The sequence below is a fragment of the Daldinia loculata genome, assembly GCF_022478755.1.
Source record: "Daldinia loculata strain CBS 113971 unplaced genomic scaffold F4817scaffold_55, whole genome shotgun sequence".
NCBI lineage: Eukaryota > Fungi > Ascomycota > Sordariomycetes > Xylariales > Hypoxylaceae > Daldinia > Daldinia loculata.
The window spans coordinates 140,405-150,995 of record NW_026054909.1 but is presented as its reverse complement, the minus strand read 5'-3'; the positions used below and the strand labels follow the sequence as shown (position 1 = coordinate 150,995).

At 46.4% G+C, this 10,591-nt stretch overlaps 4 protein-coding genes across 4 annotated transcripts; 3 read left to right on the top strand and 1 right to left on the bottom strand.

The window, feature by feature from the left end:
- The first annotated feature begins 1,352 nt into the window (after positions 1 to 1,352).
- F4817DRAFT_347761 (uncharacterized protein) lies at positions 1,353 to 2,228 on the top strand. The gene is made up of 2 exons (XM_049304592.1): positions 1,353 to 1,794; positions 1,854 to 2,228. Exons 1-2 carry the CDS (start codon positions 1,458 to 1,460, stop codon positions 1,976 to 1,978), a joined length of 462 nt encoding a protein of 153 aa, XP_049155863.1. The 5' UTR covers positions 1,353 to 1,457; the 3' UTR covers positions 1,979 to 2,228.
- Positions 2,229 to 3,180: 952 nt separating this feature from the next.
- F4817DRAFT_347758 (histidine-specific methyltransferase) lies at positions 3,181 to 4,724 on the top strand. Its single transcript, XM_049304591.1, has 2 exons — positions 3,181 to 3,642; positions 3,712 to 4,724. The coding sequence occupies exons 1-2, from the start codon at positions 3,359 to 3,361 to the stop codon at positions 4,460 to 4,462; spliced, it is 1,035 nt and encodes a 344-aa protein (XP_049155862.1). The 5' UTR covers positions 3,181 to 3,358; the 3' UTR covers positions 4,463 to 4,724.
- A 1,325-nt stretch (positions 4,725 to 6,049) lies between these two features.
- F4817DRAFT_319149 (uncharacterized protein) lies at positions 6,050 to 6,514 on the top strand (the record flags this gene model as incomplete). The annotated part of the gene is made up of 1 exon (XM_049301018.1): positions 6,050 to 6,514. One exon carries the CDS (start codon positions 6,050 to 6,052, stop codon positions 6,512 to 6,514), a length of 465 nt encoding a protein of 154 aa, XP_049155861.1.
- A 286-nt stretch (positions 6,515 to 6,800) lies between these two features.
- Positions 6,801 to 9,495, bottom strand: F4817DRAFT_228338 (uncharacterized protein). The gene is made up of 3 exons (XM_049298896.1): positions 9,477 to 9,495; positions 8,745 to 9,263; positions 6,801 to 8,276 (listed from the first exon to the last, which is right to left on the bottom strand). Exons 2-3 carry the CDS (start codon positions 9,183 to 9,185, stop codon positions 7,251 to 7,253), a joined length of 1,467 nt encoding a protein of 488 aa, XP_049155860.1. The 5' UTR covers positions 9,186 to 9,263; positions 9,477 to 9,495; the 3' UTR covers positions 6,801 to 7,250.
- Positions 9,496 to 10,591: the final 1,096 nt, after the last annotated feature.

Here is a 10,591-nt window from a genome sequence, read left to right as displayed (position 1 = left end):
TGCTCCCCGTTTGGATGATAGTAGCTTTTCAGATTCATCCTACTGGGCGAAAACTCCTCCAAGATATCGCGGGGCTGGCACAACAGCTCCCATAGTTTCGAGGGGGTTGTTGCTGGTCCCGGGAAACGAATGCTGGAACCCACCAAGGCAATTGCCTCATTGCTGCGAGGCAGTTCTACGACCTTCATCTTACTCGAAAGTACGGATTGAGAGATGACAGTGTAGAGGACAGCGATGATACAGAGTGATGAAAGCTGTCATACGGTAGTGCAATATAGGCCTATTAAGTAAGAACAGCAAAACCTAGGGAACTCTAACTCCGGGTTGATCGGGAGACCGTCTACAAGAGTAACCCCGCCGATTAAGCCCCTATTCTGTACGGCTAACTGGACATCATAAGTGTATCAATTCTGTGTGGCAATAGAGTCATGTCATGGGCGTCGATCACCCGACAGGCAGATCATGAGCGACTTCGGGGTAAATCTCTCCAGTTGGCATCTTGAGTGTATGGAGTGTCTATGTGAGCGAGTACCCAGCGTGTTTCTTGATACGGATCGAAAACTCCGGCGACTGTTGCATCATGATTGTTGTTACTTAGCCTAACTTGTCGACATAGTCCTACCGACGATAACGTGTAATGCAGACGTGACGGCGAGCAGCGCATCCTTGATTACCTGTATACAAAGAAGCCTATCATAGCCGTAGATTTTCTGCAGGCATTTACACAGGTGTCTCCCAAATTTTCGTCGCAATGGGTTATGAACGCACAGCTCGTTCTAGCCCTCCATTGCTCTGTACTGATATCACGGGATTGGAGAATCGTACGCTGCAGTTCTTGTTCAGCTCATGCAGTTCTTGTTCAGCTCAATATACGCCGCGCCAAGACGGCCGGAACTTCCACATCGCGACGATCGAGACAGATGGATATGCACTCCGCACTCTCTGTTATCTTCTGCGCTAATGAAATGTCAACAGGTGTATCATGTGTGTCTTCTACAGCTCGGTTGTGATGCGTTCAACCTTGCACACCGAACCCCTTTACTAAGTTTCGACATGCGGGTTAGGATCAACTCAGCTAAATAATGTCAAAATACCCAATTATGGGCTCAAGCACTATCAGGAAGTCGATGTAGGCTAATTTATCCTGCTGGTTGACTGGACGGGTGACCCGGCATTTGGTGTATTACGACATGATCCCTGGGGAGGGGCGTCACGCCGTGCTCTGTGTTGATCTATTGTCTGAGGCCTAAGAAATGCTTGCTCGTATGCGTTAGTTAGAGTACCAGATCGTCGTCTGGAGGATTTAAAAGCATTTCACATTCCCCGTACACTTCACCATTTTTTCAGTCTCTATATCTTTAATCATCCATCTTCTCGTTTCAACTCCTTTTCCAACCCGCATCTCATCCTTCTTGCGAGTATTAGTCTAAGTCTAAGATCAACCAACTATTATCAGCATGGCTCCTTCCGCTGAAGAGATAGCAAAGCTTATTAAATCGCGCCTACCAGGTGAAACTTCTATTCTCTTGACGGAGAAAAACCAACCCGGATCTGTCCTGAGTCTTTTCACGGAAGACTTCAAGATCACCGTCGTGGGGCAGGAATTTGACCTTGCCTATGGCGCCACCGGCATCGCTGCGGCTAAGGACTATCTCATCGGCCGCCTGACTCCTACCATCTTCGGCTCGCTGGACGACAGCAAGGCAGCCAAATCCGAAGTTGTCCGTGTGACTGGCGGCGGAGATAACCCATGGGCAGCAGTGGAATTCAAAAGCACCGCTACCTCGCTGAAGGGTAAGACGTCGAACTTGACGTGTAATTAGCCCAGGTCGCTAACTATATTGCATCGACAGGCAAGCCGTGGGTTCACGAGTGCGTGATCATGCTTCATTTCACAGACGACGGGAAGATCACTGAAGCAAAGGCTTATTTCGACACCCTGCACCTCCAAAACCATATTTTGGACAGCGCAGCATAGAGGCTTGACCGGCTGCTTGCAGACTGCATTCGGATGCCACTGAGTCGTAAGTGAGTGGGATATAAGTCGAGGGCATCAGGCCAGCAATATGTATGAGCATACCAATAGCCCCAGATCTACAGATGCGTCGTAGAAATACATTCTTTTCTTACTATCTCTGCTTTTCAAGCCTAGATTGTATGATATCTTCATACGTAAAGGTAGAGATTGTTTTCATCTTTAATTTCATAATGTCCCGTGCTCGTAGTTTGCATCTAGGAGGTAGGTTATGAATATGATTAACTAAACGACTTGTCACGTTGTTGTGGGGAGCGCTAGTGTGCTCTCCCTGCTTAGTAATCAGCTGAGCGTTTATATAAGCCATTTACTTCGTACGGATGACCGTTTTAAAAGTTTTGTCCATAAGGCGCCCCTGTCAAGCCCGACACGTACTGACCATGATTGGCTGGTATTAGCGGCTTAAAGATAAATGTATTCCGTATATATAAAATATTACAGTTTAACTGCTCGGCACTTTTCCGTAACGCGGTGAAACGGTTATAAATAAGAGTCACTCATAAATAATACTGACCTCCAAAGACGATCAGGTTTTTCGGCGAACAACGTTACCAGATAAAGTATTAGGCAAATACATGTACCAATAGCATTATTCAGATTCGAACTATAACTCGCTGGAGTAACTACGTAACAAAAACGTAAAAAATAATGTCAAGATTAGTTCCAGATCTATCTGTAACCATTTTATCTCTGTATACCTACATACCTAGGTAGGTATACGTTGGGGTAATGGTGTAGCGTTTCAAGCGGCAGTCGAAATGTAACCGCAACAAATGCGGGCACACGGAGATCATCCAACTATGGTTAAGATGGAGTCAATTAATATATAGAGAGTGAATTCCGAACCCTCAACGTCACGGCCAAGATGCAACTACTGGTTGCGAGTGGTGTTTTTAGTGGTGCCTACCCGATTCCCACGCTGCACAATAACTTCAGCTGGCCCAAGAACACTTATTCTAACCAAATCTGCAATGGAGCAATAATATGCAGGTATAGAGCAATTGCGAGATGAAAAACTGAGACGCACAACATACATGATGTAAAATACCACACTGAATATGTACTACCATGTACTATCACTCTTCTCGAACTTTGTAATACCCATATAGGCAGGTAGTTTAAACACAATCTACATTATGCATCCTAGTCAAGTCCTACATACCTAGGCATGTGAGCTTGAACTGTACTTGAGCACCTATTATTTTGTAGACGATGTTCCAGTAATATCCTTTCAATGACCAACCGTCACACATGAACGCAAGGAAACCTTGAAATTTATATCGAGAGTCTAGGAGCATCAACATCGGAACTATTACGTAAAGCATGGCTCTCGACGACCGGCCTTCGTCAAAGGTTCAGCTCCATAATATCCAACGATCCGGTTCGCTAGATTTGAGGAAATGCATCATCGCCGGTCTTCAAAGTACTCCGAAGACGATGCCTTCGCTACTTCTTTGGGACGATCAAGGACTTAGAAACTATGAGGCTTGGACGAACGATCCAGCGTACTATCCAAAACGTTGCGAATGGGATATTCTACGGAACTGCGCAACTGACATGGCTGGTCAACTTCCAACGAAGTCTGCCATCATTGAGCTAGGCTGCGGGTACATATGCCTTGATACATCTATCCTATATAGAGATAAACGCCCTGACTAACGTTTAATCAATTATAGAAACCTCAGTAAAACTGCATGGCTACTTTCTAATATGGCAAAGAAACACCGACATGTGGTGTACTACGCTCTGGATGTCTCTGGTGATGCTCTCTACACAAATTTACGCGACCTCGAGAAACAGTTAGCTGCATCTCATTATGTACAAATTTCTGGATTATGCGGCACCTATAGCGACTGCGTCGAGTGGTTGGCTAATTCGCCCCCTCTTCCGGTGTCTACGGTGACATTTCTATGGCTGGGGAACAGCATTGCCAATATGACCCAAGACGACGCAAGCGCCTTGATGGGGCAGTTGCGAGCAGCTTGTGAGAAAATGAGCGTCGATTGTAACTTTCTTATTTCCGCGGACGGTTGTCAGATAGAAAATCGAATACTTAAGGCGTACAACCCTACGAACGGACCGTCCAAAGTGTTTCTCTTCAATGGCCTTCACCATGCAAACAGACTTCTGGGGCCAGTGACATTCAAAGAGGAGGAGTGGGCCGCCATCCCTGAGTGGAACAAGGAGGAGAATGAGCTTCGATACTACTACGCGCCTAAGAGAGATATCCAACTAAAGATCGGTGAATTAAGCATTGGAGTGAAGAAGGAGGAGATGATCTATTATTTCATGTCTGGGAAATGGAGCGAGACGCAGATGAGCTCTATTGCTAGCAGGGCAGGGCTGAGCATTGGTAAAATATGGAAAGACGTCCATTACGAGTATGGTGAGTATTTTAAGGTCATAACTCCACATTCTTTGGCGTAGTTATATTGAGATTTCTATCTAGGTTTTTATCATTTACAGAGCTCGACAAAGTCTCCTCCTTCTGTTGGACGAAGCGTATCGACCGAACGGTCACTGCTTTGATTGGATCAATCTTGCACGGATTAGTTATTACGCAAAATATTATGTACGATATAATACTTTTTAACTTAATTTATTTATTTACGCAAGAAAAGTTTTGTTTTTCAGGTTTTATTAACGTAAAATTTGTTAATATAATAATAAAAGGTTAAATTTTACTTTACCATGACATTCCTTACTCCTTATTACATCCAGTGAGAGTTTTGTGTACTTGATCATGTAGATGTTGTGATAAGTGGCTGCATGCAGCTGTCATCGGGTGCATCATATTTAATCTCAAATGATGGGATCCATTCCTTTATTTCTATATACGTCGTTAAGGAATTTGATGAATGTGGTATCTAGCACAGATCCTACGACTAAGTCTGTCATTAAGAGGTATTTATTCGCTCACTTTGTATTGCCCGCTATACCGTACAGATGATGCGCCAACGATTTTCACTACCTAAAGATAACCATGGGGCTCTGTCATTTTTCGTCCCTCCTTAATTTCACTTTCAATTCTCTCTCTTGCTTGATACTGGATTAAGTCAGACAACGGAGCTGGCCAGAGTAGCTTTTGTTTCCTGCCATCTGTTTTGTGCTGGATTCGCGGCAATAAATATGGGCATAACGCTCAAGCCTTCCACTACCCCCCCGAACACTTCTTTGCCAGTAGATCCATCGTTTGCAGGTTTCGGTATAGAGCCTTCAAACCTGTTTTCATTTTTGGGTGCAGAAGAGCCGGATACTTTTACCCTCAATCTTCTCGGCAATCTTGCGAGTTATACTGGAAAACCACCACATGTTCGTATTAGTGGGAACACGCAAGATTATATGGTATTCCAAGAATCTCAAAACGGGTAGACATGGATTCAGAATAAATATCCATTTAGTTTAGGGAATCTTCAGCCTGATAGCATGCCAATTAGGCACCGTTTCTTTGAAACAGCGAACCGCCTGCCAAGAGGCACAATTGTGACCTGGGGTTTGAATTTGGCATATGAACAAGATGATTATATTGAACTGATTACGGCAATGACGAAGCTTGCTATATCTAGTCGTCCAAATCTGACCATTACATCTTTTGAAATCTGAAATGAGTCGGATCTTTACTTATAGAATGGCTTTCGGACAGGTAAATAGGAAGGCCAGGTCTACACCCAGCAGTGGGCAGAACGAGCCTCTGCAATACATAAGCAGGTTCTACAACCTAATGATATCACGAGTAACTTCTTCGAGGCCGCGGCTACTACATCAACGATCGGGACAGACTTTCAGATAGCTGACCTTGTGAGCTATAACATCTCTGTAGAAGCCAGCGGTTCCACAACTCGGTATCTGAGCGGTTGGAATCAGCAAAATTACTACTATTACGTTGGCGTCTCGGGGTATCCCGTATCACTCGGACAACTCGTGGGGCTGCAGAAAACAGAGGACCAATTCGAAGCCTGGGCTGAACAGGTCAAACAAGAGTAACAGACCCGGTATCCGTATGCGTTACGAGAGATGGGAGTCGTCGGTCCCATAGGCCTCGTAGGTGGGACTAATGTTTTTGGAACTGGCCTCTGGGCCTTGAATTTCCTGCTGTACGCCTCTAGCCTTGGGATCACCTCAGTAGTACTACACATGACAGATAATTCTAACCTAAGTGCATGGTTGCCGATACCCATGTACGAGCAACAACTAACATCCATTGTCGTCGTCAACGGGAAGATAGTCAACAGCTCGCAGGACCACAAGGACGGCATGGCCGTACAATTGCAGCTACAGCCTTCCACAGCGGGTCGGACCGTTTATCTATCGTACCTAAGAAACTCGGGAGCAGAATCAACCGAGAATACAACGTGGAACGGAATCAGCTTCGAGCAGAATAGGGACGGCACTCCTCTGCAAGTCTCAGACGACGAGCATACGGTTCAGGTGGATGCTAACAGTATGGCTAACTTATGCTACGAGACTCAGAAGCTGTAGCCGCAAGTATCGGCGGGAAGTTAAGCGGCTTCCTGCTTGACAGTGCCCGGGAAATCGCCAGGGGCCGGGAGTCCGGCTAGACCCACACCTTCCGCCGGCACTAGTGAAAACGACGACTCTAAAAAGTCCGGGGCTACGGAGCCTTATATTAGGTACCAGCGAAACTTACATCCGCGTGTCTCATCACGATAGGTTTTGTGCTAGTGGTTGCATTTTGATATTATAGATTAAGTTTATCTGCTATTAAGTGGATGGATTTAAGACCTGATATATATATATATGTAACGATTAACTACCTCCTAACTTGAATGATTACTACACGTAAGTTTGCGATGTTGGCTATGAATCAATAAAAATATTTCACCACTATAGATAGACTTAATTTTGCCGATGATCTTAGATCTTGCTGGGGAAATTATATCACGCACTATGATAGAGGTTCTTTGGACTTATATAGGTAAGGCTTGTATAGATAAACGCAGAAATACATGGGGAATTACGTCAGTCTATTGTATTTGACTCGTGAAGAGGCATCTATAACTAGTAAAACTAGTATCATCTAGAGTTTCACGCTCAACAATCAGATCTATGCTAATTAGATCCGACCCTCTACCCTCAAGCGTACATAACCGTGGTTGGGTAGTCACATATAAAACCATTCCATCATACCCATATCTGTACGTGTTTTACGCCTCGAATTGGGAAAACTGAGATTAATAAATTCTGATATCGGCGTTTAACCCTGGAACTCTTGTAGTTTGCTTTCTTCCCATCGCCCAGGGACGAGAGCAAGTGGCACAATACCGGAAACGTGGATCTCGGGGCCGAAGATCTTGGCGTTCAGGCCAAGCTCTTGTGTCGCAGCCTTCATGTTCTTGAGACCTTCCTGGTAGTTAGGGCCGGCGCGACGGACCCAAATTTGGACGTTGTGCTCGTTCAATTGCTTAGCATATTCGCGAAGTGCCCGGATGACACCCTTGAAAGTGGACGCCACATTTGTGAAGTTGGCAATACCGCCACCAATGAACAAAACCTTGCCCTTGGGGTCCATAGGAGCACGCAGCATCAAATCCAAGACGGTACGGGCATAGTAGTAGGTCTGAGACTCGGTGGGAGCACCAGAGTATTCACCGTAATTGGCTAAATCGTCGGCAAAGCCGGCAGACGCGATAGCATCAGCATAGACGACGGAAGCACCACCACCAGCAACCAGAGTCCAGATGCGGCCGTTAGGGTTTAGGACAGTGAGCTTCAGAGAAGCACCGGTCTTAGCGTCCAGCTCAGCAATGTAGGCTTCCTCCTTGGTAAGTTCACGACCAAAAGGCGCGGGGAACTCCATGGGAGGACCAGCATCAACACTGACCTTGTCACCAGCGCTAGAGACAGCAGTAATGCCCAGGTTTGCAGGTGACCGCGCGATGGCCCATTTTACGCCACACTCAAAGTCGGCGGTTTGATCTAACTTAGCAGCAAGATCGAGGAAATAAACTTCAGCTGAGGTGCCAGCGGCGTTGGGGATGACAACTAGGGGGTTGATCTCAAGGTAGGTGAACTGGCTGTCAACATATACCGCGTATAGACGGGTAATGAAGTCAACTAGGACATTGTGAACACCCTTGGGGACCTTCTTTAACAGCGTGTTGGCAATCTCATCGTTAGAGGGATATTGCGAAAGGTCAACAGGAATGAGTAGCTTCTCGGCCTTAGCATCGACATCACCAACGTCGACACCACCTTCGTGGGTGAAGAGAATCCAATCTCCCTATTAATGAATTAGTCAGTATTTTTTTTTTGAAGTTGATTGGTTGATAGCATTTGTTTTAGGGAGATAACACGTGTGAGCAAGGCTGGTATGTGTTGTTGGTACGGTGGGCGAAGGGGGAAAGTGGATGCAACAGGAGCGCATATGGTTTAGCCCTCCGTTCGCCCGTACACACCGGTTCACTCCTGGATTCCCAATCAAATAAGAGCACGGCAGCAGCCATTTTGGTGCACATAATAATTTCATCAGTGATAAGAACGCAACCTCTCCGGGACTTCCTGGATACCGTTCGCATTTCTCCTCATTTCCCTTATTTACTTTAACGTCCTTATCTTCAAGTATCCCGTATCTTCGCAGCTACGCACTGGCTGGCTGCTATTGAAATAATTCGCCCGATGAAGAGCATCGGGCATAAAACAAAGCTCGACAAAAACAACGCAAAATGCTTAAATGGGGTACTGCACTTACATCTCGAACTGAGTTTATGTTGATGTAGTACTCAGTGCCATCCGGGTGAGGTACGAAGGGCTCCACGAGGAACTGGCGCAGAACACCCTCGGTGTGTTCGACCTTCTGTACCTTGCCGGCGCGCTGGGCAATCCACTCCTTCGCCTCAGGCCAGGGCTTGTTAAGGGCCAGAAGACCACTCTTGCCTCGCCTCTTAATCAGCTGATCAGGCTTTGCAACGAACTTGGCGCCGCTGTGAAGTAACCACGGGTACGTGATCTCAGCCTGGTTCAGCACCGCGTTGACGTCGGCATCCTCGGGGAAGTAGAGTGAGGCCAGCTTCGGCGGCGGGTTGTGTGTCGTGGGCTTGGGAAGGGGACTCGGCTTGATGACGGGAGCGCGAGTGAGGTGGTAGTTAAGAATGGCCTTGCCGTCGGCCTCGAAGATTGCCTTTGCGGACATTGTGACGAGAGGAACGAATTATACGAAAGAGGTATGTGCTTAATTACACTCTATTCAATTGTCGAGATCGTTTCTAGAAGGGACAATCAGCAACTGCGTTTTCTCTGTCTTCAATGTCTTCAAATGAAACCACAAGTGTGGAAGGGAAGAGATTGAATTTGGACTGGTAGAGTTCGAACTTTGGAGGATAAAGGTACAGGAGAACTTGATGCAGAGAACTCGGTGCAGATAGACAGGCCCGCAGAATGAGGGGATTGGCAAGGCCGTCTTCTTTTTCTCTTACCTTGTCACAACTGAATATCTCTCAACCCAGGGATATGGAGACTACGATACGATACGACCAAGGGGGATTATGGTGAAGGGGTGAAGGGGTGAAGGTTGGGGAGATTTTTGATTGCAAAGGCGACAATGTTGACTGCAACAACAACAGCAAGAAATTGGAAGATTGAAGATTGGTCCTTCGAAAAGACTATGAAGGTGCGGTACGATGCGGTGCGGTGCGAAGCTCCCCGCCAACGCAGGTCCAGTTCCGTCCCTTTTTTTTCTTTTGCCCAGAACCCTTGGAAAACCTCATTCCACTTTTCGGCACAAGGCACTGCTGTCTGGTCTGTGCCCAACTAAACTTAGTGGATCCTGGTACTTGGTGGGTGCGAGTGGGTACCTAAATTGAGTTTTGGAGGGGCGCTAGACGATGTAGCCTACAGGGACGGACAACATCACGCCAAAACCATTGGGGCGATCCCGGAAGCCCTCGTCAGCAATCGGAGGGGCGTTTTTGTACCGGTACCCCAACACAAACAACCTACCACGGTCACCTGCAATCACGGTCACCTGCAATCCCATAATCGATGCCACCGGGTACCGACGTATATTGATCTTATCTCTTACACGGCTTGTATTCACGCATTTCGCAAAAATCGCAGCAACATCAATACACGCGCTACTCTCAATTTGAAATACCTGGATACCTACCTAAAGCATTGAAGCTAACACTGTCAATTTTTTAGTGAGCTGCGTCTGCTAAAGACAAGCAAGCCATAAGCTGCCTGTTATCGGCATCATTTCTTCCAACAGGATCTTTCCTATATCGAGATTTGGCCGGGTCTTGTCTTATCATTGGCAGATCGGGCTTATCACTCGGATTTCGAGAAGGGATCGAGGATCAGTCAGCATTGGAAGTGTCCAATCCTTCATGTCCCAGATCCACTGCTATGACAAAGCTGTCAGACAGCCTCAGCTGAGGGAAGATGGAGTAATTCGCAATGCGAGTATCACGTCGTTACCTATCTTTGTCGGTTATGGAACGTCCCACAACGAAACATCCGTAACGGACTTTACCCCGGAGTTGGATATTGGGGACTCCGGCAAAAAATATGAAAATGAGTGAATTATAGTGTTACCTACTA

Bases quoted from the DNA above. Each gene is read 5' to 3' on its own strand.
- F4817DRAFT_347761 (XM_049304592.1), top strand. From the start codon at position 1,458: ATGGCTCCTTCCGCTGAAGAGATAGCAAAGCTTATTAAATCGCGCCTA. The intron at 1,795-1,853 runs GTAAGACGTCGA...TTGCATCGACAG, and splicing joins CACCGCTACCTCGCTGAAGG to GCAAGCCGTGGGTTCACGAG.
- F4817DRAFT_347758 (XM_049304591.1), top strand. From the start codon at position 3,359: ATGGCTCTCGACGACCGGCCTTCGTCAAAGGTTCAGCTCCATAATATC. The intron at 3,643-3,711 runs GTACATATGCCT...AATCAATTATAG, and splicing joins ATCATTGAGCTAGGCTGCGG to AAACCTCAGTAAAACTGCAT.
- F4817DRAFT_228338 (XM_049298896.1), bottom strand. From the start codon at position 9,185: ATGTCCGCAAAGGCAATCTTCGAGGCCGACGGCAAGGCCATTCTTAAC. The intron at 8,277-8,744 runs GTAAGTGCAGTA...ATTCATTAATAG, and splicing joins ACATAAACTCAGTTCGAGAT to GGAGATTGGATTCTCTTCAC.